This window comes from Vicugna pacos, chromosome 6 (genome assembly GCF_048564905.1).
Source record: "Vicugna pacos chromosome 6, VicPac4, whole genome shotgun sequence".
In the NCBI taxonomy this organism is placed as follows: domain Eukaryota; kingdom Metazoa; phylum Chordata; class Mammalia; order Artiodactyla; family Camelidae; genus Vicugna; species Vicugna pacos.
Genome location: NC_132992.1, coordinates 1,937,256 through 1,964,140, shown reverse-complemented (window position 1 = coordinate 1,964,140; position 26,885 = coordinate 1,937,256). Strand labels below are relative to the sequence as shown.

The following is a 26,885-nucleotide window of genomic DNA, read 5'->3' as shown; positions in this document are numbered from 1 at the left end:
TGCAACGTGATTCCTTTCTCTTTTTAGTCCAGTTCATCTCTATGGAACAATATGTTAAAAAAAATGAAATTTCTAAAACCTTAACTTTCTCTCTGCACATTTTGTATACTTTAAATTATAATTATATCCTGATTATTGTGGGCGATGCTTTTCTTTCTTACAGATGAAACATTAGTGATTAATACTTATGGGGTCAGGTCATTGAAAATCTTGTACAACAAGCCCTTAATATTCACAAGAGATACCCTCCACGGCCTTTGTAGGTATCCTTGATTATGAACTCCACTAGAACGTTTCATCCTTTCTCTAAAGTGGAGCATAGAAAAAATGAAAATCTAATGACTCTAAACGAGGGTAAATGTTTTTACCCTCAACGAGAGCTACTGACAAGTATACAACAATTTCGGCCACATTGAGAGGCTGAGTTATTACCCAAAGGATACTCATTCTACACCCCCAAAATAGATAATATTCAACTCCTATCTTAGCAAAACTTCTAATTACTGTACATTATAGAACTTCGGAGACCTTCAGGATTGGTTATGATGTTTCAAAACAGAATGGTAATTAATTCACAAATCTGAGATACGTGGTTTCCTATAGCAGATATGAAAACAGAGTTCTCATATTTAAGTGTTTAAATCAGTAACCATTCATACCTGAAACTGTTGCAGTCTGGCTTTTGCTCCACATTCCACTGAAACAGGTTCAGCCAAGATCACCCGTGACTTGCTAGTTATGAAATTCACTTCTCAATTCTTATCCTAACTGACCTCTGAGCATTTAACACTGTCACTTTGAAATTCTCTTTTCCCTTGGTGTCGAGGACATCATTTCCTCATGTTTTTCTTTCTGAATATCTGGCTATTTCTTCCTTGACTTGAGCCTAAAATGTGGTACAAGTTCCCCAAGGTTCTGTTCTTAATCCTCCTTTTCCTTCTGCCTCCCCCGCCCACCTGTGTATGTGTGTCATTTTGCTTTAATTACTATTTTTTTAAACAACTTTATTATATATATCCTTGACATACTATGAACTGCACATATTTGAAATGTTCAGTTTAATACATTTTGACTATGTGAAATCACCACCACAGTAAAAATGGTGAACATATCCATAACTCCCCAATGTTTCCTCGTCCCTTTAATAATCCCTACCTGCTGTCCCTTCCATTCCCACCCAGCCCCTGGATTAGATGTGTTTTCTGTCACTATAGATCAGTTTGCATTTCCTTAAATTTTATATAATGGAATCATGGAGCATATACTCTCTATTAACTTTTTTGAAGGAGGTGAGGTCTGATCTTCTTTTACTCAAGATTATAAGATCTGTTGTAAGATTTTGTGTGTATCAGTAGTTTATTCCTTTTGATTGCTGAGTGGTGTTTAATTTTATGGATATAACATTCTTTATTCATTTGCTCATTGATAGGCATTTGGGTTGTTTCTGGGTTTTGGCTTGTCAGAACAAAGCTGCTTTGAAAATTGGGTCTCAAATCTTTGTTATATACTTGTATTCTTCTTGGATAAATTACTTAGGAATGGAATAATAGAGTCAAATGATAGATACAAGTTTAACTTTGTAAGCAACTGCCAAACTTTTTTAAAGCGTTGGGTCATTTTACATTCTCACCTGCAGTGTATGAATTTTCCAGTTGCTCTACATCCTTGTCAATGCTTGATATTGTCATTTTAAAGATTTTAGACATTCTAATAGGTGTGTATCTTATTGTGGTTTTAATTTGCATTTCCCACAGAGTAAGGATACTGAATATCTTTTAATATACTTTTTTGTCATCCATATATTTATCTTCTTTGGTGAGATGTCTATTCAGATCTTTTGCCCATTTTAAATTTTGTTATATTGTTTACTTTCTTTTTAGTGACTTCTAAGAGTTCTTTGTGTATTCTGGCTACAAATCTTTTAATGGATATGTGATTTGTAAATATTTTCTCCCGGTCTGGCTTCTCTTTTCGTTTTATTTTTAACAGTGTCTTTCAAAGAAAAATAACTTCTTAATTTTGATGAAGTCCAATTCATCAATTAAAAAAAAAGAGTATGTTTTGGGGTTGTATCTAAAGGAATCTTTACCTAACCCAAAGTCACAAAGATTTTCTTTTATGTGTTCTAGGTGTTTTGTAGTTACAGGTTTTACATTTAGGTCTCAGACCTATTTTATTAATCTTTTTATTGTAGTAAAATATATATACTATGAATGACATTTTTAAGTGTATAATTCAGTGTATTAATTACATTCACACTGTTGTGCAATGATTACCACTATTTCTGAATTTACATCACCCCAAACACTGACTTTGTACCCATCAAACATTAACTTCCCATTCCTCCTTCCCTCAGCCGCTACGAACCCCTAATCCATTTTGTGTCTGTATGAATTTGCCTGTTCTAGATGTATAAGTGGAATGATACAGTATTTGCCCTTTTGTGTCTTATTGCACTTAACATAGTGTTTTCAAGGTTTATCCATATTGTATCAGAACTTCATTCTTTTTTATGGTTGAATAATATATTCCATTGTATGAACAGACCACATTTTGTTTATCCATTTATCTGTTGGTAGGCATGTGGATTTCTTCTATCTTCTGGCTATTGTGAATAAAGATGTTATGAACATTGGAGTTCAGGCATCTGTTGGAGTCCCTGCTTTCAATTCTTTGTAGTAGTATATACCTACGAGTGGAATTGCTGAGTCTTAGTGATAATTCCATGTTTAACTTTTTTGGGAATTGCCAAATTGTTTTCCACAGCATCTACACCATTTTAATATTCTCATCATCAGTGTATGAGGGGTTCCAGTTTCTCCATGTCCTCACCAACTCTTGTTTTCTGTTTTGTTTGTAATTATAGCCATCCTAGAAATTTTGAAGTGTTTCTGGTTTTGTGTGGTATGTGGTTTTGATGTGCATTTTTTAATGACTAATGATATTAAGCATCTTTTCATGTGCTTATTGGCCCTTTGTATATATTTTTACCGACATATATATGAAAGACTGATCTTTGACTTAGGTGTAAAAGACAATTTAGTTGAAAAAGAAGTCTTTTCAATGAATAGTGCTGGAACAACTGGATACCCATATGCAGTGGGGTAAAATTTTCATATACCCCATAGATAGTATACAATGCAGTAATTAAATATGTTAATAGGGATTGTGATTGAAAATATGTTAAGGGCAATTTTTAAAAAGCAATCTTTCAAATTATATGTATAATTTGATTGGAAAGAAATGTAAAAATGATAAGCAGTTATGATGAAGGTATTGTGGATAATTCTTTTCCGGTTTTCTAAGATCCAGTATAATGCTAGGCTGCATTAATAAAAATAAACCATGTGGATCAGGGGAGCTGATTAGACCTATGTGATGAGAAGAGCATGGGCTTTGGAAATGTGTAGAGCCGAGCTCCGTATCTGGTTCTGCGTACCTTCTGTGAGGCCTTGACAATTACATAACTACTTTGAACCTCAATTTCTAAATCTGAAAAAAGAGCAGATACTTTTTCTTCATGATTTTTGTGTGGATTAACAATAGTAGTTGTTGATAAAAAAATACTATGCTAATCATATCACATATGGAATAATACATCAGTCAGCTTACAGGCAATCAGAAATTTCAGTGTCAGACAACTAAGATTTATTTCTCACTTACATTATTTATTAACTGCAGGTTGGCTGTGCCTCTGCTGTATGTTTTATTCACTCTAGAATCAAGGCAGACTGGAGAGAAAGATGCTAAGGCCCAAGGATAGTTCTTAAAGGTCTGCTCAGAAGTGGTACACTTCCACTCATACTTCATTGATCAGGGCTACTATCAGTGGCACAGGGATGGGCCACTACAGAGAGGCAGCAGGTATTTTGGAGAAATGATATATGTTATGACAGTGTGTGCAGTTCTGGCTGTCACTTTAAGAGTGTGATAGCCTGAGATATATCCAAAGGAGAAGGATCAGGATGGGGGAGTCATTCTGAAATCTTGCCTGGAATACAGTGGGAAGAGTTCATGGAGAGAAGGGGGCACATTAATGTTGTCTGAAATATTTGTAAATATTTGTAGAATGGCTGTGATTGGATATGCTGTATGACATCTATGGATAGGAGTTACAGGATTATATTTTTTGATTCAGTGTAAGAACATGAGGAGGGGAGACATTAAAGGAAGTTGGCGCTTGTTTTAAATACCTTACTTCATTTATATTTCAAATAACCCAGTGAGGGTGTGTGTGTGTGTGTGTGTGTATTTATGTTTAAATATTACAGAAAACAGACTGAGAATGGATAAGTACCGAAGGTCACATGGCAAGTAAATGGTAAGACCAGTTTGGAATCGAGGTCTCTGTGATCTCATCTCTTTCCACTAAACTTTGCTACTCTGTTGGGCTGCAAGCTTTCTTACAGTTACACTGTTCATCGCCAGTCATCTCCTGTCTGACAAGGTAATGGCCCCTCTTCCTCCGTGGCTAAAAGGGCACAAACTATAAATGAAAAAACTGAAAGGAAAGTTGAACTCTGTCTAGAACAATGGTCTGCAAACTTTGATCATTTGTACCTCTCAGCAAAAAAATTTAGTATATACCATATATGTGTTATACATTAAACTATTATACTAATATTGTGTATGTTATAAAACACACCAAAAATGGAAGTTTTTCAGATTGACATAAAGCTTTAGATGTTTTTGTAAATTAGATTTTATGTAAAAGCTGGACTTTTTACACTTCCGTTTTGTAAGTAGATAGGTATTTGTTCCTTTATTCCTGTGGATTGTCTTGTGTATCCATCTGAATGCATTTCCCCAACCCTGGAGGTCGTTATTTTGGATGATTTGTAAGACTCCTTTTTCAATATGAAGATTCCTTGAATCTGTTTGGTGTCATTTTTCTGAAAGGGATAATGATAGTTTAATTCACTTTTAAAAAAATTTTAAATAGTCTGTTATCTAAGACCAAAAGTATAAATTCACTGGCATTCATAGCAAAATTAAACCTGAAAATCACATAGTATGAAAGACACTTTTCCAGTTAAACAGTAATAACCCCATGAGCATTCCAGTCAACTGTCTGTAAAAGAGATGTAAATAGGCATTAGTATTAAGTAATAAACCTGAATTTTGCTTGTGGCTCAAGAAACAGTCTCGTCATTTTAGTCATAACTTCTCTATTTAAATCTGCATATGTGTGTCCAAAACTTACTGTACTCATATATTCTAAAATGAATCTGAAATTTTGCCTAGAGGATGATGGGTTTTAGTACTTCAGAAATTTTTTTAGCACTTTTCTAGAATGAAGCCAATAATCTAAATCGGGCTAAGCCTACTGGACTGAAATCTTCATAGAGATATATCCTCTAAGACTCAAAGTAGTTACCTTCATTGTTTAACAGAGGAAACTGTTTACTTTTCTACATTCTGATTGTTGATTATCAGCCTCTTTGCAGGTTGATATTTCACAATTAAGGTAACTTTCTAGTTAGTAACTATTTCTTGGAGATAGAGTCTTTAAGAAAAAAGTCTTCCCAGATCACAGAATGCAGAAATGCAAATTTAGACTTTAAAAGATACTCCTGTATTGACATGAAATTGTAGATCAACAGTGCCTTTTTGCATTTGTACAGATTTTTTAGCATGACATACTATGGTTTGATGGTAGTCTTGGAGGAAGTATTGCTTGAAAGTAAGAGATGGCCAAGTTTAGCTACTTTTTCTGCACAGGTTTAAGTGGCTCACATGCTGGGAATTCCTTGGTAGTAACTTTTAGTGATCCATTTGTTCTAGAAAATTACCCTGGAAAAATATAGTTTAAATAATTTAATTTGGCTTTTTTTTAAATTGAAACAGTTGATTTACAATGTTGTGTTAGTTTCAGAGGTATAGCATAGTGATTGTTACACATATGAATACTTTTTCATATTTTTTCAATATAGGTTATTACAAGCTATTGGATATAGTTCCCTGTGTTATACAGTAGGACCTTGTTGTTTATCTATTTTGTATATAATAGTTTGTATCTGCTAATCTCAGACTCCTATTGTATCCCTTCACTCTCCTTTTGCCTTCGGTAACCATAAGTTTCTTTTCTATGTCTGTGAGTCTCTTTCTGTTTTATAAATAAGATCATTTGTGTCATATGATATTTATCTTTCTCTGTCTGACTTACATCACTTAGTATGATAATCTCTAGGTCCATCCATGTTGTTGCAAATGGCATTATTTCATTCTTTTTTATGGCTGAGTAGTATTCCATTGTAGGTATATACCATAACTTCTTTATCCAGTCATCTATTGATGGACATTTAGGTTGCTTCCATGTCTTGGCTATTGTAAATAGTGCTGCTGTGAACATTGGGGTGCATGTATCTTTTCAAATTAGAGTTTTCTTCAAATGTATGTCCAGGAATGGGATTGCTGGATCATATATGGTAGTTCTATTTTTAGTTTTTTAAGGAATTGCCATACTGTTTTCCATAGTGTCTGCCTAATTTGGTATTTCTTAGTTTTCAGTCTTTTGTTCATTTAACAGACATTCAGTGCCACTTTGTGCCAAGCACTGAGAAAACATTAGTGAAAAAGAGGGATATTGACCACTGATTTTTTTAAATATATATAAAACATGTATTAAAAGCCAGTAGGACTGTTGCTCACAGCAGCAGCCTGCAGGGATCCCTGGTCCACACTGACCTATGCTTGCTTGTCTGCTCTCCTGCTCTTTTCTCTCTCCCCACCTCCACTTCCTTCCCTCCCTCCTTTCTTCTTGTTTTTCCTCTTTTGAGATCGTGACCACAGGCAAATTTTGAAGTCAAGTCATCTAAGCATAGGAGAAATTATATATATTTATTGTATAAAACTTGCATGATGTAGTTAGACGGGAGATGGTAAAACTCTTAATTTGCCTTAAAGACCAGATGTCATCTCGCCTGTGGAGATCTCAAGGTGTATATGTTTGTTACTTAGCTGAGAAACCATGTATCTTTAAATGGGTTTGTATTATTTGTTTTTAAACAAGTGTGCATTTTAGATGAAAATGTTTATAAGATTATATATTTGGCACATTTCTTATTTTTCAGTGCCTTAATTGACTTATCTAAACTCTAGTATCCATCCTAGTTAATTTAAAGTCATGTGAGTAGGTGCATTGTTTTATTTGCATTGTATTCTCTGTTGATGAATTTGAAGATAATTAAAAGTATAATCCTTTTCTTCTTTAGCATCAGACAACAGTCAGCGCTTTCGAGAAACCTGCTTTGCGTTTGCATTGACGCCACAGCAAGTGCAGCAGATCAGTAGTTCCATGTAAGTTGTCTTCAAGTAGAACTTGCAGTTTGACTTTGGAATCCAGTACTGTCCATGATAAGTGACTTTTTAGAACAGTGTATTGGGTGAGTATTAGTGTCATGCAAATATTAGTATTGAAAATACATTACAGTGTTAGTTACCCTGAGAACAATTAGTATCTCTGATTAATTTGCAATGCTTTCTAGAGTAGTAGTGTCTTTGAATCAGCTTTCATGTGCATGTCTTTAAAATAATTATAGTTCTTCCTCTGTCTTTTCTAGGGATATTTCTGGGACCAAATGTGACTTCACAGTGCAGGTCCAGTTAAGGTACAGTGATGGCTAAAGTATATATCTAAGTTTAAAAGTTAATATTTCTTAAGGATATTAAAAATATACCCAGTTTTCAACAAGTATTGAAAGTATTGGGTTTAGATGTTTAGGGGAGGGAAAACCTTTTCCTATTATGAAATGTCCTAATTATTATCCAATTTCAGTTTTAATATAGCAAGTCATGTAACATATATTTAACCACATTTCTCTGTTTTGGTTGCCTTTGGTTGGTTTATAAGCTCCAGCTAATGATATGTTTAAATATCATAGAGGTCAGCCCTTTAAAAGCACCAAGTTTTATGAAAGCAAAGACCTTATCTACATGAGTGGCAAACTACTGTAGATAAGGAACTGGTACTTGGGTTAAGTCTACAGTGTCTCATGGGCTAACCACCAAAATAGTCTAATTTGCTTTGTCCTGTTATTTTAAATCATTAATTTAAATGCACTCTTAATTTAGATTCCATGTGAGACATCTCTTTATAGTTTTGCAAAGACAAAAAGAAAATTTTCCAACATGGTACTGCCCCATATTCAGTTTCTTTTCTTAGCCCATTTCTTCTAAGAATACCTTATGAAATCTTTTATGTTAATATGTCTCTCTCTCTCTCTGGCTTGTATAAACCACCTTATGCTGGATTTTTTAGTCAATGACTAGACTTGTGTCGGCCTAAGTGCCCTGCGCTATTGTAGCTGCAGTAGTAGAAGAGGAAATACAGGACCACTGTCTGCCTCAGCCTGTTTTCTCTGTAAAGCGGGAAGGATAAGTCAGGTAGCCCAGTCTCAACAATCAAATCCTAAGTTTTACGTACAGGTTGTAGATACATAGGAGATCTGAAAAGAGCCTAAAGCGCCATGCTTCCTGGAGCGACGTGGAAATCTCTGATCTAGGCTTAAAAATAGTGAAGACTGAGAAAGCGGAGGAGAGGTTGAGGTCTTGCTTTTGGAAGGCACCAACAAAGGTATTTCTATGTAAAAGCTACTTTGTCTTCTGTCAGGGACAGACCATGATCATGACTGAATAAAGGGTTAAAATATGATGCCTTCATAATTAATTATATATTGCTGTAATATTTTTTACTTCCTGCCTCAACAATTCACATTTTGTTCATATGATATGTGATATTGTCCTTTAAAACAGTGATTTTCAAATTGTTGCCTGGAGCCACCCTTTGGGATCTACCCTCCGGCTACCATTTCACCTTCTACCCCTCCAACCCCCTTAACCCCACCATATATACACACTCTGAATCAAAGTAGTGCTTGCTTTGATCTGTTTTGCATGTTCGACTTCTGGGTTTTTATTTGAGGAAAGTCTTAAGACTAAAATAAAGCTTGAAAACTGTAGCTCTGGAACAAAAGATCTAGTTACTATCCTTAGTATTAACATATGTGCGTTCTTTAAATCAGCAAGAGGTACGGTTCATATTCCAAAGGAAGGTTTTTTCCCCCTGGGGTAGACCAGTTCAGAGATTCTAAGGGAATTTTGATGGCTAAAAATGGCTTAGCCATTTTTAATTCAAATTTATCTCCAGAAGTTGAAAAAAAGAGCCATTTTGTATTATATTTGGTAATTGTTAGGTGGTTCTTTGTGTTTTAATAAAAAGGTTTTCATCCCCACCCTCCTCACCCTTCACAGCAATCCCAGTGTATTAAGTGGGGAGTATATACCTGTCTACTATCCTTTTTTTTTTTTTGAGAGTGATACAAAAGAGGTTGTATTCTTCAAATCAGAACATGCATTTTATTTTATTTTTTAACACTTTTATTGTGATATGGTTCCTATACAGTAAACTACACATATTTCAAATGTATAATTTGATGAATTTTGATAGATGTACACACCAATGACACCACCACCACAATCAAGATATCTAACATTTCCATCAATCCTCAAGAGGTGCAATTTTTAAATTCCCAGTTTATCCCTTCCCACCCCCTTTACCATAAGTTTGTTCTCTATGTCTGTGAGTCTGTTTCTGTTTTGTAGGTAAGTTCATTTGTGTCCTTTTTTTTAGATTCCACATATAAGCAATATCATATGGCATTTTTCTATCATCTACTTACAATTGTTTTTCTAAAACATGAAAAGAATTTGGTCAGAATTAGGGTCAGCATTTTCTCTATTAGATTCCTAATCTGTTTTCATTTATTTGTTTCCACTCCCCACTGCCATGAACTCCTATACAGAAACTTTATACTATTGTTTGCCGTTTTTTCCCTTTGGTTTGTTAGGGTGATTTAGATTTTCACTTTTTACTTAGTTGAATAGGAGTCAGCTTGTCATATAAATTACTCTTTCTCGATAGCTTCAGGCAGCCAGGTCCATGTTTCAAATTTATCACCTCATTGGAATAAATTGATTTAAATCTTCATGGCATGCTCTTACTGTTGCGGTGTAAAGAACTGGCCTGTAATAGATGGTTCTTCTGGGGTTAGAGATGATCCTGAGAGCTATGACATCTGTTTGCTAAGTATATTTTGAGAAAATGTTTGTAGATTAGTAATTCTCTACCCTTTCGTGGATCTCTAATCCCTTTGAGAATCTGACGGAAGCTATAGATTGTCTCCCCTTAAAGATGAACATATATGTGTATCCATGAGATTTGACATAGAAAATTGTCCCATTTTGTGGATCCTCCCACACAAAAAAAAGATGTTGAAAGATGTTTGTGCATTAGGGTATTTCACAGAATTCAGAGGCAGCCTTCATCTTACATATAACTCAAAGGTGTTATGAACATTCTGTAAATATGGAATGAGCCTCAGTTGTATATTGGGAATAATTAAGTAATTAAGAATAGTTGTCTTAAAGAGCAAATTAATAATTTATTTCTTGATCTATGTAAGAATGAATAGAGAATTTATAACTTACGTAGCTGCCCTTGGTTTTCTCAAAAGATTATACATTTAATTTAGAAATGAATGTTTTCTAAACTAGTATTCTAAATACTTGTGGATATAATACAAATAATGTTATTCAACATCTTCAGTTCCCAGGGAATAATGGAGTACCTGGGCTTAGTGGACAGAACTTGATCCTGGGGGTGCACTGCTAGCATTTTCAGTATGTTCTGCTGAGAACCAAAACAATGTTTTGTTCTACTGGCACATAAGTTTGAGAAATACTGTATATTTCCCTTTTAAAAAGTTACAGTGCTTGTTAGCCTAGCTCTGAGAAGTTAGTTCTATGTTCAGGGAACTTAATTTTTTGATTCAGAATTTCTTTAATTTATTCAACCACAGAGTGCCTTCCCTTCCTTCCCCCACCCAAACATGCTTAAACAAATGATTGGAAATATTATGAAAACAACTACAGGTTGGTACTTGTGAGCACTGAAACTGTACTTTGATGGAATTATTTATTTTGAACCTGTTTAAATACATTTATTCATCATGTGAAATGTCTAGTTTTAGTAGTTTTTGATTGTTAAGTTTGACCATCTTTTAGATTAAGTATGGAGCAAAAATATTAATGAGGTCATCCTTTAATAAAGGAAATTAAACTTGTCCTTTATTGTTTAGGTTTTGTTTATCAGAAACCAGTTGTCCGCAAGAAGATCACTTCCCACCCAACCTTTGTGTGAAAGTGAATACAAAACCTTGCAGCCTTCCAGTAAGTCCTAAAAACTATTTTTTAAATGCATTGCCAACATAGCTATCAAATAAGTCATCACAGCTGTTGTTAATCATAGGGGTTTTTTCCCCTAAGAAAACATCTTTATTTTGGATATATATTCATGTGACTGAGTGAAACACTTGTACCAACTATGTACAATTAACAGCTGTGACATTAGCTGTGGAGACAGAGTCTAGGACTTGGCATTGGGTGTGGTAGATTTAGTGTTGTGCCGAATTTTGAGAAGAAGAGTTGATTTCAACAAAACCTCAGATGTATTCATGTGGATCTGGAAGCTTGTGGGAGCATAGAGATTTGAAGAATGCTGGACCTTTAACAGGAATGGGGGTTCTTATTGTTCACCTTTAAAATATTCCTTATAGACTTATCCGAGCTCTTTAAGAATTCAGTCTAATTCTTAAATTTTAGAGATTTTTAAGTTCTATTACCAGTATTTTTTCAGGCTTACTACAATGAGACTGTAGGGTTGTTTAGAGAAATATACAAGAAACTCTTAGAAATGATTGTCTCTCTACTTTTAAACTAAAATACTCAGATTTTCTAATATGTCATTTGTAAAGTATTTTTAAGGAATGAAAGTTGAGATGTTATGGGAATAATGTCAAATGAATTCTGTTTCATCCTTAGGGTTATCTTCCACCTACTAAAAACGGTGTGGAACCAAAGCGACCTAGCCGACCAATTAATATCACCTCCCTTGTCAGGTTGTCCACAACTGTACCAAACACCATTGTTGTTTCTTGGACTGCAGAAATTGGAAGAGTAAGTAAATTATTTTTTCTACCAGATTTTCGTAATAGAAGGAAGGATTAAATTCCATCACTACCTGAGCTTATATAAATGTAAATGATATTATCAGACGAGTTGCAGAAGGATTTATTTTTGTCTCACAATAAATTTTCAGAGTGTTCCCATTTAAAAAATGGGAATGGGATCTCGCAGTATCCAGTGTTTTAGAACCTGATAACTTTCACTCAGCAATTTACCATAAACGTCTTCCTACGTTACTTCATGTGCAAGTGCATGATTTTAAGTGGCTACATGATACTCCAATATGAATGTGCCATAACTTAGCCTATTCCCTATTGTTGAGCATTTATTTGGTTGGTTGATTCCTTACTGTTTCAGAGAACATTTTGAAGACCATCCTAGTGGATAACTTTGCATACATAAACATGATAATTTCCTTAAATTCCCAAAAGGAATTGCTGAGTCAAAGAGCATGCAGAATTTAAAGAAATTTTGTGTACATTGGCAGATTGCCTTACCAAAAGACGTACAAATTTATTCTCTGACTTTCGGTGTTTATTCACATGCCTATTGACTGATAGCCTGTCAACAGAGTTTATTTTTCTTTAAAATCCAATACCAATTTTAATAGGTGAATAATGGTACCACATTGCTTCAATTAGTGCTCCTTTTATTTTTACTGAGATTGAACATATTTTGTTTGTGATTATTTACATTTTAAAATTACAGCAATATCTATTTCTCTATTGCTATTTTTCTTATTTTTATTGATTTATGAGTTCTTTATATAGTGATTTAACCCTCTTTCACATGTTGCAAATGTTTGTTTCTAGATTGTTGCCTTTTGTTTTTATTTATGTAGTTATTTAATGTGTAGAAGATTTAATTTACTATGGAGCCAAATACTGACCAGTTCTAGTTCTTAATAGTCTTTCCCCTCAGCCCCCATCATGCTTAGTCTGTCTGTACTTCCCAGTCTTACATAAATACTTGTTTATATCTTCCTCTGAACTTTTGAGGTTTCCTTGTTTTACTTTTAAATATTTAATCAGTTGTGAATTTATGTGGGGTGTGAAATAAAAATTTACTTAATTTTTTTAATAGCCAGTTCTGAAACTATTAACTAAATAAATGCTGATAACTCAGAAACCACCATTATTATGTATTTGGTTTTTATTTATTCTGAACTTTTCTGTATTGTTTCTTAGCCTACCGTTCTTTTTCTGGCATAATTTCAGACTGTTTTTGATTATTACAGTTCTGTGATATGAACTCATGCCTGTTCACTAATTCGTTTGAAATTTATAGAATACTTACTATATTTCATGTACTATACTAAAAACTGGCAGTACTATAAGAAGAAAAAGAAGTCCTGACTCTTTTGGAGCCTAGGATCCAGGGGCCAGGAACCTAGTCACACACAAAACTGTGAACTTTATTATAAGTACTATCTAGGAGAGAGGTGTGACTTTAGATTATATTAAAGGGCACTTTGAACTAGAGAAAGGGCAGGCTGAGGAAGTAATGGCTGAGCTAAGAGCTGAGAGAAGGGTAGAATGGAATCAATCAGTTAGGTGAATGGTTCAGGGGAAGCAATCTTCAGAATAGCCCACTGGCAGGGGTGAGTCTAGTTCTTTTTAAGAAGCTGAAAGGAAGCAACTGTGGTTAGAGCGCAGAGAATGTTGGAGAGCAGGATGCAGGATGAGGCTGGAGGTGGAAAGGTGCCAAACTGTGCAGGGCCTTTGAGGCATTGTTAATGTTAAGAATATTCTCTCTTTAAGCAGGAAGTTTTTAGGACCCTGTTTCTGTTCAGAAAGGGCCACTCTTCAGAGTGTTGAACAATTTGAACACAGGCCAGAATCACACAGAGAGGTTACCTCTTACAAGCAAGGTGTTGCTGAAGTGTTAGTGAGAGAGCATATTAGCCCTGAGTGATGCCGTTGGGGATGGAGACAAGTAGGTAGCTCTGTAGGATTGAGTGATAGAAGCAGGGGCTGAGACAAAGGAGATGTCAAGGATGCCTCCTTGGTTTCTGGCTTGAGTATCAAGGTAAATGATAATATTACTGATAGAGGAAACACTAAAAAAGTACAGAGTTTAGGTGTGTCTTGTTTTGTTTTGCTTTGAAGGAAGGAGTATGGGACTACAGGGAGACAATCATGAGTTCAATTTTGGAGCTTTTAAGTGTGGGATGCCTTTGGGACATTCCGAATAGGCAGTGGGGCAGATAGGCTCAGAGGATAAGTTTGGGCTAGAGGGAAAAAATGTGAGTCATCTGCACATTGGTGGTTATTGGAGCCATAAAAGCAGGATGACATTGTTTAAGGGAAAACTATCGAGTAGGGAGAAGAGAGGGTTGAAGACGTGTTCTTGAGGAACTGTAACATTTGACGCTGGGTAGAAGAGAGTGAGCCTGCAGGGGACATGGGGAAATAGGACCAGAGAGGTGGGGCAGAATGGAGAGTGGCTATGAGAAGCCAAGGGAAACGTGCCAAGAAAGAAGCAGATCGTAAGCAGCATTGAGCAGACGTTGAGATGTCAGGTATGTTGAAGTCTAAAAAAAATGCCTTTTGGATAAGAAGCATAAAGGTGACTTTAGCATGAGCTGTTTTGGTGAATGGTGGGAGGAGAAGCCAGATTGTGACCAGGTGGAGGTGAGGCTGGAGTTAAGTATAAAAGTGTGACTTTGGAAAGAGAGAAGGGTGAGCTGGAGGGAAATGTGAGATATAAGTTATTGGTTTTAATGAGAATCTTAAACATGTTTAAAGGATGATGGCAGATAAATAAATCTTGAGAGAAAGAGAAGATAATAGTGAATTGCATAGTAACTCATTGTAGCTAGGAGGGACAACCTTATTTAATAGAAGAATAAAAGGATTGGATGAGTCCATGTGATTGGTGCTGGAGAGGTGAGTAAGTGCTAATCTGATGACTTCTTTTATGTCTGGGAGATAGGAAGTGGGGTAAGTCTGCTGAAAGTTTGAAAAGAAATAGGGGCCTTGAGGAGAGTGCAAGTGTTGGGAAAGTAATTACAGGAGGGAAGACAGGTTCCCCTGCATTATCTTTCTGAGAGTGTGAATGAGATTGCTTTTAAATGTGTATATTAACTTAGGGAGGATTCGTTTATTTAAATTAATTAATTAAATTTACTATTTATTTCAATTTATTTAATTACTTAATGTCCTTATTCCAGGAACTGTATGTTTCTCCATTTGTTCAAATCCTCTTTCATGTTCCTCAGTAATTTAATAGGTCTCTCCATATACGTCTTCCATATTTTTATTGACTCCTGAGTTGTATATTATTATTACTGCTTTTGTAAATAGATATTATTTCTATTATATTTTCTAAAAAATTATTTATTGTTAGTTTATTTAAAAGCGAGTTATTGTTGAATATTTACTTCACACATGAATTTATGTTGGTTCCGATAGCTTTTTAGTTGGTTTCTTGGTGTTTCCAGATAGGCAGTGTTGAATTTGAGATGTATCATTGATACATGTATCGTACAGATAATGATAATCCTAATTCTTATTCTTGTCCTATTGTGCTATCTAGAGCCTTCAGAACAGTGTTAAATAATGCGAGTGCTGGTGGGCATACTTGACTTGTTCCTTATGTTAATGAGAATACTGCTGGTGCCATAACGTTAAGTATTATAATGGCCGTTAATTTTTGATAGAACTTACTTACATCAAGAATGTATTCCTATGGCGTCTTTTTCACTGGATATCTTTGAGAGAAATGGATTTTGAATTTGGACAAAATCCTTTTTGACATCATGGTTATATTTTTTTCCTTTACCTAATGAATATGCCACTATTGAATTTTTAAAATCCTTTGAAAATGTTTTCTTTGAATGTACCTTGTGGTTCTCCCTTTTTGTCCCCCTTTTTGAAAGAGGGTGTTGCAAATGTTTTGGGGTTGTTTTTTTTTTGTCTGTATGAAGAGTATAGCCTGCCAAGGAAGTGTGTAGACACCAGGGTGTTTATAGTGAGCTATGAAAGAAGTCTGAAACTGGGAGAAGAAGGAGATGTGGTTGCTGATACATAGTCCTACAGGAGAGAGGGGGCTGTTCTTCCCTGGGAAGCCTTCCACACCTCAGAAAGAAAACATTATCTTCAATGATTTGAAGGTCTGCCTGTTGAGACCCTGATCTACAAGTTGGAGACCTTCTTTTTGAAGTAAAAGTTAGAGAGAAAATTACTCTTTTCTAAAGCCCAGAAGATAACTTATTAGATTTTTTTTTGATCACTGGTTTTAATTCAACTTGTGAAGATACTCTGAACAGTATGTGTAATCCCTTGCTATTTTGGGGATTAATTTCTATTATTAGTTGCCACTGAGAAATGTTAGCATTATGCCTTCAAAGGAAATAAATGGAAGAGCTAGTGTTAGCTAATGCAGTGGTGGTATAACCAACTTACAATATATAACTATGAAATCAACACATTGTACACCTTGAATTTACACAATGTTATATGTCAACTATAGCTCAATTTTTAAAACTGTAATATTTCAAAGAAAAAGAGCTAGTACAGTGCTTGAAGGAAAAAAGTGAACTGTGTTGTAACTTCTTATCCTATCTCAGGGAAATCACTGCATTTAGCACTTATTAAACCATCATTGTTTATAGGGAAGTTATTTAGACACTGGTGTAAAGGGCTGTTAATGAGTAGATCATATCTTAATAATGAAGAAACTGTCCTATGATCTTGATAAACAATTTTGAAGACTTTCAAAAAAGCGTTAGACAAAAACATCAGTGTAATGTAATAACTTTCAATTGTTGGAGTTAGGTAGTACTTTGAAGGGTTGGCAGAAATAATGTGATATCATCTCCCTAGAAGAGATCCTATACCACTGTGAAGTTTTGGGGTGGGGGAGTTGCTGCTGAATTTCTTTCATATGATATAAAATTTAATTCCATATTATCAGTACAAGTGCAACTGACTAACACCTGAGCTTCTTTTTGCTTTTTCTTCTACTGCTGTTTCTCTTCCCCACCCCCTTAATCTGGTTACATGTTTCAACTAGAGTGAACATACCTTTTCACTGAACTTGTAGTTGTGGTTTCTACTTGATCTCTCCTTAAAAATTTATATAAAGCCTTAGGGTAACTCCTAGTTCTGAAGATTCAAGCTATCAGTACATAATTTCAGAGTGTTAATTAGCATTTTCCAGTTTCTGTCATACTTGAAGCATTCATCAAATAAATAATAAAGGTGAATAAAGATTTTTTCCTAAAAGAAGCTTTTAAGTTTTATATTAAATTGGTATGTTGTATGCTTTAAAATTTATGCAGGTTTTAAGGTTACTTGTTCCTCAATTATAAAAATATATATTTTATAATTAATTAATTATATATTTCACAATTTATTAATGAAGGTAGATTAGCTTTTTTGAGGCCTCATTTTTTTCCCCTGGAAAATGTGTAACATGTGAACACAAGTAGGTTTCTGAACTCTAAATGAAAATCTGACCATCTAGAGGGTATTGTAGGATATGTTCTCTTCTTGCCAAAGAAGGAGAATACATTTTCAAAGGTGTGAGATGAACTGAAAGTTGGAATGTAGGATTTTGTTGGAATTGGCCTAGGTTAGGAGGATCAAGGCAAACTATGAGATCAAGAACTGTAGAGCACTACTGTGGCCTTGGCCATTAGTCTATTGTCTTGACATCCCTACTCTTTCTTCTTGGTTTCTAGTGCCACCTTTGTCACCAAGCAGATGCAAGATCATGAGCAGATTACATATATTTTTTAAGATTTAAATTTAAAAAATTTTGTGTGTCTCCATTTCATCAACCCTTCACTTAGAAAAATACTTAACCCTGCCTATCTCTGAAAGGCCTTCTGTGAGGTTTAAATGAAGTGGGTAGTATACAGTAAGAGCGCTTAGAAAACTGTAGCTATAAATAGAAGATGGCAGTAATCATTCTTCCTTTTTGCTTCTTTCCAAATCCTCTTGGTCTTCCTCTTGATTCTAACACCACATGGGAAGTGGGCCTTCTTATCCGGACACCTTTCCTACCTTGCGTATGCCTCAGCCCTCTTTCCTTCCTCTTGTCGAGTCATGTGCCTTTCCTTTGCATTGGCTTACCTATCTCCTTTGTCCCCTTTCTCCTCCTGCCATCTCTGGGTAGTCCCTCTTCTGGTAGTGGATATTCATCTGTTCATTTGCCAATCCAGCAGCTTCTCTTTGAAAATCTTTAAAATTCTCTCTTCTTGTAGTGATAATGGGCCAAGTAGGATCTTTCCAAGAACTAGTTAAAGGCATAGAGAGAGATTAAGTGGTATAAATTAGGATACCAATCTAATTTGTAATTTTTAAAATAGCTACGATTTTAGATATACCAATCACCTATAAATAAACCATATTATACCTGTAAATATAGTATATGATGACTTTGACATCTTATTGGCCTTGGTTTATGTTTAGTTTTAACAATGTTCTTTTATATAAGTGACTTAAATTGATTGGCTTCAAGCATAGGCAATCAGGTAATACAGAAGCATGGCAGACCTGGCTTTAAAAGCTGTGAAATTAGGGCAAGTTCTTTTACTTCTCTACAGTTCACTTTCCTCATCCATAAAAGTAGGATGACCTCAGCAGCTTTTTAGGTTAGGATTAAATGAAACACTGTTCATGAAAACACCTAAGATAGTGCTTGGCACACAGTAGGTGTTTTAACAGGTGTTCGTTTTCTTTCCCTATCATTGTGGGATTAAAATAGATGTACCTATTTACTTACATATGTTGTTTGTTTTCTACATCTTTTTTTTTTTTCCAGAACTATTCCATGGCAGTATATCTTGTAAAACAGTTGTCCTCAACAGTTCTGCTTCAGAGGTTACGAGCAAAGGGAATAAGGAATCCGGATCATTCTAGAGCTTTAAGTACGTATGATAATCTTATTTTATTTATGCAGTTGAACTATTTCTGTAAAGGTTAGAGTAGTATTTTCTCAACTCAAGAAACTTCAGGGTTTGGTTTTTAACTAGAGCTTGTCAGAGTGGTTAAAACACTGAAGACCGTGTTTTGTGAGCCAGAGTAAATCAAGACTTAAGAATAGTTTTAATATTTTTGTCATGACCTCTATTTTATATTTGACTGATCTTAAAATTAACTTGGTAAAATCAGTACATGAATACAGATGCATATTTTACCAAAACTTGATAAAACAAATAAATGTTCAGGAATTCTAGGAGATGGGAAGGAAGTCTTGCCTATATCTCACAAGAATTATTTTATATTATCCAGGAAAAAAGTCCAAGGATATGTGATGATAACATCCTTGCAAACCAAAGTACAAAGAGAGTCAGCGGGGTGGTAGATATAATAGTCAAGTAGGTTCTGCTTTTAATTAAATATGTGGCCTTGGACAAGTCACTCTACTCCTCAGACTCTCATATTCCTCATCTGTAACAAGAGATTTATACCACATGAACTCTAATGCCCCTGCCAAGTCTAGGTTCTTAGGTATGAATAACTAGATGGTTCATTTTCTTGTGTTGAATTTGAGGTAGAGGAAGGTGCAAGTTGAGTGTTCTCATCCCAGTGTTTGAGGGTTAAGGCCAGAGGTTGGCAGCCTTTCCAAGGAAGTAAACTAAGTTCTTCCTTTATTCTCTTCTTTGTGAGAGAGAGATTGTTCATGGATGGATTTGAGAATGGGGCTGGGCACTTGGGGAACAAAGCTTCTACAGACTGGGGTTAGATAGCTACCCTTGAAGGATTCTTGATTTGAATTGATTAACGAAGCCCACCATCAGGTTTATAGTCAGGAGCATGCAACTAAAGTAGTTCAGGCCATCTTTTGTCTCACTTGCCTTTGTGGCATAGCTTTTATCTTTTTTTCCTAAACTACTTCTATGCCAAAGTAGAAGATTCCACTACCTCTGAATATCAGTATACCCTCAAGAGTTCATTGAAGGGGTTTCTGTATTAAAAGAACCCTTTTAAAAATGCAAATATTCTGAGTCAAGAGGGGCACACTGGCAGCTAATGCCTGGGTAGGCGTTCCTTGACAGTGGATCACTGGAATGGCAGCACTGGTTTGGGGTCCGGGGTAGTGGAAGCACCATGTTATATTTAATCATCATCATCATCAGAAGAAGAAGAAGGAGGCACACTGTCTTAGCTCAAGCTATGAACTCTTCCCCACTGGTAGCCGCAGCACCATCTGGAGGGACAGTGGGCTGGTGAGCCTAGAGGTATTTTGTTTTATGGAAGGAACCGCTGTTAGCCACTGTGAAGCAGCAGAAGCGGCTTCATTCGCAGGCTGTTGATTTCATCTCTAATACAGCGCTGGAGGTGGAGAGTAGTGGAGACTGAGGAGGATGTTTGCAGCACTGTATGCCTTACCTTCCTTACTGGCCTGGGGTACCGACAAAAACATCAGTTTGGATCCTACTACCAGTAAAACATTTGTTGTCATTGACTAAAGAACACATTTTCTGCCTTTATGTTATCTCTAAAGAAAACTTTCCCAACAAATTAATTTTGTAATTAAAAGACGGTGTGAAACAACTTGACAGAAGAAAATGTTGGCGGGTTCCTCAGATATTTTTAAAGAGTCAAATCATCTACAAATTTGTTCATTGTGAGTCATTCTTAGTCTTATCAATAGATTCTTCTGGCAGCATTTTATTAACTAAAACAGGCACTGTTCTTGATATGAAAGTCGATAGTATTTATACTTTTCTCAGAGAAATTCATTCTCTGATTCATTTGATTTAGTAGATTTTTGTATTGTTTTTTCCATATTTGTGCAGAGTTGGCCTCTCACAACTATCACAAAACAGTCCTTTACTAACTGTTGGTCAAGTTCCTACCTCCTTACCCTCTTCCCTTCCGCAGTCACTTTAAACCTTGGCCTTACTTTACTCAAACAGTGTCCCCTCTCTTTCAACACACTGCCAGGACAAGACAATTGAGGCTACAAGATGTGAATTCTCTAAACTGCCCATTTCTTCCTCAGTCTTAATGTCACCATAACCAGTTTTCAACTTAACCTTCATTTGTACCCAACGTACTTACTTACTCTCTTCAATCTCAGGAGGAGGTGTCCCCTTTTTTGGCCAAAGTTAATCTTTCATTGATTTATTCTTCTCATTCAAAAGATTGTACTAAGAGTCTACTGTGTTCCAGGCACAGGAGAATATAGCATGAAACAAAACACACAATGTGTCTGCATCCATCAGAAGGTTGTAGTCTGGTGGGAAAGACAGAATTAAATGATTGCACAAGTCATTAGTGAATTACGGTTGTGACATGTGTCTTAAAGAAGAAAGACAGGGAACTCTGGAGGTAACATCAGGAGAACATAGTCCTCTGGTGTTGTGATGTTTGAGACAAGACTATAAGGATGAGACAGAGTTAAGCCCCAACATGGGAGGAGATACGCCAAGAAACAAGGCCAGTGGAGTTAGAGTGGAGAGAACAGAGGAGGAAAGTGGTGAGAGAGAGAGAGCCATGGGGTGAGTTCATATGGGTCATATAAAGACAGATGGTAGAAAACCTGTAAAGGATTTTTAAACAGAGTGGTATGATCACATGTGGGCAATAAAAAGATCACTTAAAAGACAGAATTGAAGGGGAGCTAGGCTGATAAAATGCGACCAGTTAGGAACCTGCTGTACAGATACGAGATGAGTATGTCTCGTGCAACAGTAACGATGATGGAAGCAGAAGTCGATGGTTTGAGAAGTTGTTGAAGAGAGAAAGTGGTGATGGATTACATGTGGGGAGTGAAGAAAAAGAAGTGAAGGAGGAGTTCTAGGCTTCTTGCTTAAGCACTGGGTTGCCTATCAGGGCCATTTGCCGAAGTGGAGAGCAGTGCTGTAAAGATTACGTTGCAAGATCAGAGTGCGCTCTTGGCCTTTCAGTATGTGAGAGGTCTGTGAGGCATCCCGGTAGAGATGCTCAGACGCAGTTACTGTTTTCAGTTCCTTCCACTCTACAGGCTCTTTCTGTCGATCTTGCTTGTCAAGCCTTTTTCATCCTTTAAAAAATACACAAAAACCACCTGCTCTCTAGATAGAGCTCTGTGTTCCTCCTATTGTCCTCATCCTGGTTTCTTCAAAGAGCAGTCTGCACGTCCCTTTCTACCTCATCGCTGAAACCCATTGAACTTTTAACTCCCATCATTCCACTGAAACTACTCTTGCCTATGTCACAAGTGACAGTCTGCCAGATTTAAACTTTGTCTTTTCAGCTTTCATCTTAAATATTTTTGCTGCGTTTCATACCAGAAACTTTCTCCTTGAAATTCTCTTCCTCTGTGTCTTCTCAATCACTTGCCTTCAGTGAATTCTCTTAAGAGAAACATCCTAAATGTTTTCCCTGGGTTTTCATCTTTGGTCCACTTCTCTGCATCCTTTCTCTAGAGATAATCACATTCACTCTTGTGGTTTAAATTAGCACCAACTCAAATTTTTTTTGAAAAGAATTAGCACCAACTCTCAAATACATATTTTCATCCCGGACCTTCCCCTGAATTTCGCGTGTAGATACACATAGCTGTCTTCACCAAAACGTGCCACTGGTTCTTCAAATTCAAGTAGTTAAAACTGAACTCAGCAAGTTCTGTCAGACATACACTCGAAATATTTCTCAAATCTGTTGAGAGTTCTCTCTCTCCCTACCGTCTTTGCCCTCATTTAGCTCTCGTTTCTTGCCTTTATTTTTAAAACCTATTCTTAAATAATACATTCCTCTCCTTTCTTGGCTCACCTCTTCATACCTCCCTTCTGGCAGCAGTCTGAGTGATTAATACAGATCTGATCTTACTGTTCCTTTGCAAATCCATGGCTTCCTAACACCTATGGAGTGAAAACCCCAGCTTTGTTAGCATGACATCTGTGTACAGCTTTCCATGATGTAGCACCTGCTTAGTACTTTCTTGTGTCATCTGCATTCACTCTTCTTCTCATTCTTTATATCCCAAAGATAATGAGGTTTTTTTTCCTCTTCTCACTGCTTTGCAAGTATTAACCAGTATTGTTCTCTGTGCCTCAGAACTTCTCTGGTGCCTCTCTGTCTAACTCTAGTTACCCTTCATGTTTCACTTTTTCCAGGAGGCACCTCCAGAACCCCCAAGAGTAGCAGCGTTGACTTCCAGCTAGTTTCTGTCAGAGTACATTCAAGATGATGTCACCAAGTGTCTGCTCTCTACTAGACTGAGTTCCTTTGGGCAGGAATTTAATCTTACCTTTCTTTGAATTCCTAGTGCTTATTAGCACAGTGCCTGGCACATAGTAGATCCTCAGACTTTTGTTAAGTAAACTGATGAAAAGAGGTCTTGGAGAGAAGAGGGTACAGCTCAAGTGGTAGAGTGCATGCTGAGCATGCACAAGGTCCTGGGTTCAATCCCCAGTACCTCCATTGAAAAAAAACTAAAATAAATGAATAAACCTAATTACCTCCCCCTTGCAAAAAAAAAAAAAGAGAGAGAGATCTTGAGTTAAAGATCGGATCTCTGTGCCTCTGTTTTCTTGCTTATAAAATGAAGTATTGGATTTAATGTATTCAGTTATTTCCCAGCCTTAAAATTTTTTAAGATAGAAATTATTTTTTAAAAAACCTAGAATGGCACTGTCTAATAGAACAATCTGTGATGATGGAAATGTTCTGTATCTGCACTGTCCCATGTGGTAGCCACCAGCAAACTGTGTCTGTTGAGCATTTGAAATGTGGTAGTGCAAACGAGGACCTGAATTTTAAATTTCATTAAATTTAAATATAGCCACTTAGGACTAGTGGCTACCTCTCACAGCACATGACAGTAGGGATTAAAAAAGATTAATTTTAAATGTGACTAACTTTAACTTTATTAAAGGTCATAGTGCAATACTGTAATCGCTGCAGCTCACAGTGACACGAGAAGACTTACCACATGGTGGTTGACGGAGCAGGGTGAATACTAACTCTGGTTTTTATTTTTCACTCCCTTGCCCACAAAGGATAAGTACTTTACTTACTTTGTTTTTCCTCCATACTTTCTTGTGAAATTTAACATAGTGATTTCTACCCCCTGTCTATCTTTCTTCCTTTATTTTGGTTATGTTTATTGAAGTATAGTTTACAAGCAGTAAAAATTCACCTTTTTAAGTGTACAGTTTGGTGAGTTTGACAGGCATATACAGTCATTAACCACATGCCGCAGTTAAAATGTATAACATTCTTCACTCCAGAAAGTTCCCCTGTGGCCCTTTTAGTCCAGCTTGTCCCCTTACCCCCATTCCTGTAACCATTGGTGTGGTTTCTGTCTCTGTAGTTCTGCCTTTTCCAGAACATCAGGCGCTTGCGATCCCACAGCAGGTAGCCTTTCGTTCCCGGCTTCTCTCCCATAGCATACTGCTTTTAGGTGCATCCATGTAGTTGGATCATCTTCATTACTGAGTAGTGTTCCATTTATATGTACTGTAATTTGTTCATCCACTTATCAGTTTATGGGCATTTAGATTGCTTCTAGTTTTGCATTGTCATGAGTAAAGCTGCTGACACATTTGCGTTTTGCATATAGATACCGCAGTTTTGTGGACATACGTTTTCATTTCTCTTGGGTAAATATTTAGGACTGGGATTGCTGGGTTACATGATAAATGTTTGGAAACAGACTAGCAGTCTCTTATTAAGTGCCTATTCCATTTTGTATTCCCACCAACAACGTATGAGGTTTTGAGTTGTCCCCACCCTCACTAGTGCTTGGTATTATCAGACTGCTGTGATTTTAGCTCTTCTGGTCACTGTGTAGTGACATGTAGTTGTGGTTTTAGTTGGTGTTTTTCTAATGACTGATGGTGTTAAGCATCTTTTCCTGTGCTTCCTGCCATCCTTACGGCTTCTTTGATGAAATGTCTATTCACATCTTTCCCCCATTTCTTTTATAGTCTGTGCTTTTTGTATGCCATGAAATCTTTGCCTAACCCAAGGTCACAAATAGTTTTCTTCTGTTTTTCTTTTAGAAGTTTTATTTTTTTAGCTGTTCAATTTAGGCCTACAATTTAATTTTTTATATGACTCAAGGTAAGGTTAGATGTCCACCTTCTCCCCACCCAACCCCCCCCCATAGATACCAAGTTGTTCCATAATGTTTGTCAAAAATACTAATTTTTCCTCCATTCAATTATGTTAGAACCTGTGTCAAAAACCAATTGACCACAGATATATGAATTTATTTCTGGTCCCCATTATTTTCCATTGACCTATTTATCTATCCTTATGCAAATAACAGTCTTAATTACTAAAACTTGATAGTAATTCTTGAAATTAAGTAGTTCTCCAACTTTTTCTTCTTCAGAATTGTTTTGACTAAGTCAAACAATTTTAAGTACAATATATAAAAAGATAATACATAGTGATCAACTAAGGTTTATTCCAGGAATATCAGGTTGATACAACATTCAAATATCAATCAATACAATTCACGTCAGCAAACTAAAAAAGAAAAAATCATCAGACCATCTCCATAGACGCAAAAAAAGCATTTGGTCAAATTCAATATCCATTCATGATAAAACTCAGCAAAATAAAGAGAAGGGAACTACTTCAATGTAGTAAAGGGTATTTACAAAAAGCCTTTAGCTAATATCATAGTTAATGGTGAAAAACTTAAATGCTTCACCCCTAAGATCGGGAATAAGGCAAGAATATCTGCTCTTAATACCTCTATTCAGCATTGCCCTTGAGGTCCTGGCCAGCACAGTATGCAAGAGAAAAAAAAGAAGCATATGCATTAGAAATGAATAAATAATTATTGTCTTTATTTGAAGATGACCTCACTGTGTAGGAAAACCCCCCAAAAAGCTACTAGAGCTAATATGTGAATTTAACAAGGTTGCAGAATACAAGGTCACTTTGTAAAAATTGTATTTCTACTAGCTGTAAACAATTGGAGATTGAAATTCAAAAAATAAGAATTTACTATAACATCCAAAAGCATGAAATACTTAACGGCTATATTACACAAAATATGTGCAAGATTTGTATGCTGAAAACTATAAAACATTGATGAGAGGAATTAAAATAAGCCCTGAATAATGGAGAGATATATCATGTTAATGGATCAGAATACTCATTGTGATTGATCTATAGATTGAATTCAATCCATCAAGATTGTGATGTATTAAAAGTATTGCCTAAGATGGAGTCTGTGATGGCAAAGGTAAAAGGCAAAGCTCTTTAAATAGAAATTGACAAGCTGATTCTAAAATAATTTCACAAACTTCATCTCTGAAAGAAAGTGAACATACAAGTCACATTTTAAGTCACAGTAACTAACAGTTTTTGAGTATAATGTTAGGTTATTTTAAAGCATTTTATTTGTATTAACTTCATTTGCTCCTTAAAACAATGCTATTTTGAGGTTCACTTATTGTACCCATTTACAAGATGATGAAACTGAGGCACAGAAATGTTAAGTGACTAAGTCTGAATTCTAACCTAGACAGGCTCTAGATCCTATATTCTGAACCACTACCTCAGGTTGCCTTTCCTGTTTCAGTTTCTTTTCAGAATACTAACACTGAACTTTGTTTTCCATGAAGCTCATATTATGATCTATGGAATTGCTTCATTTAAATGGAAGTTTAAGTAGACAAAACCTAGAGTCAGTTACTTTTCCCATTGCTGTGTGTATGGTGGGTGTTAGAAGGGTGGTTGATGAAGACATGCAGAATGGTTAGTAATCACATTAGAATTATACCTTCGTGCTTGTTTTGTATGGCAATTATTTGTTACCTTTAAAAAGATACTCTTCGTTATATGTATCTTCATAAGAAAGGAGTGACTAAGATTGTGTCTATAATGGCAAAGGCATACTTTTCATGATTTACATACAGTATTAATTAACATAAGTGATGTGATAACTGTATTTTCCAA

At 35.8% G+C, this 26,885-nt stretch overlaps 1 protein-coding gene across 4 annotated transcripts in view; it reads left to right on the top strand.

Moving 5' to 3' along the window:
* Positions 1-26,885, top strand: part of PIAS1 (protein inhibitor of activated STAT 1) — a 112,659-nt gene that overhangs the window by 62,732 nt on the left and 23,042 nt on the right. For all 4 annotated transcript variants that reach the window (XM_072962181.1, XM_072962179.1, XM_072962180.1 and 1 more), the window contains exons 3-7: positions 7,215-7,299; positions 7,563-7,610; positions 11,139-11,229; positions 11,881-12,015; positions 18,796-18,901. In XM_072962181.1, coding sequence (XP_072818282.1) covers positions 7,215-7,299; positions 7,563-7,610; positions 11,139-11,229; positions 11,881-12,015; positions 18,796-18,901 — 465 coding nt within the window. The remainder of the gene's footprint in view (positions 1-7,214; positions 7,300-7,562; positions 7,611-11,138; positions 11,230-11,880; positions 12,016-18,795; positions 18,902-26,885) is intronic.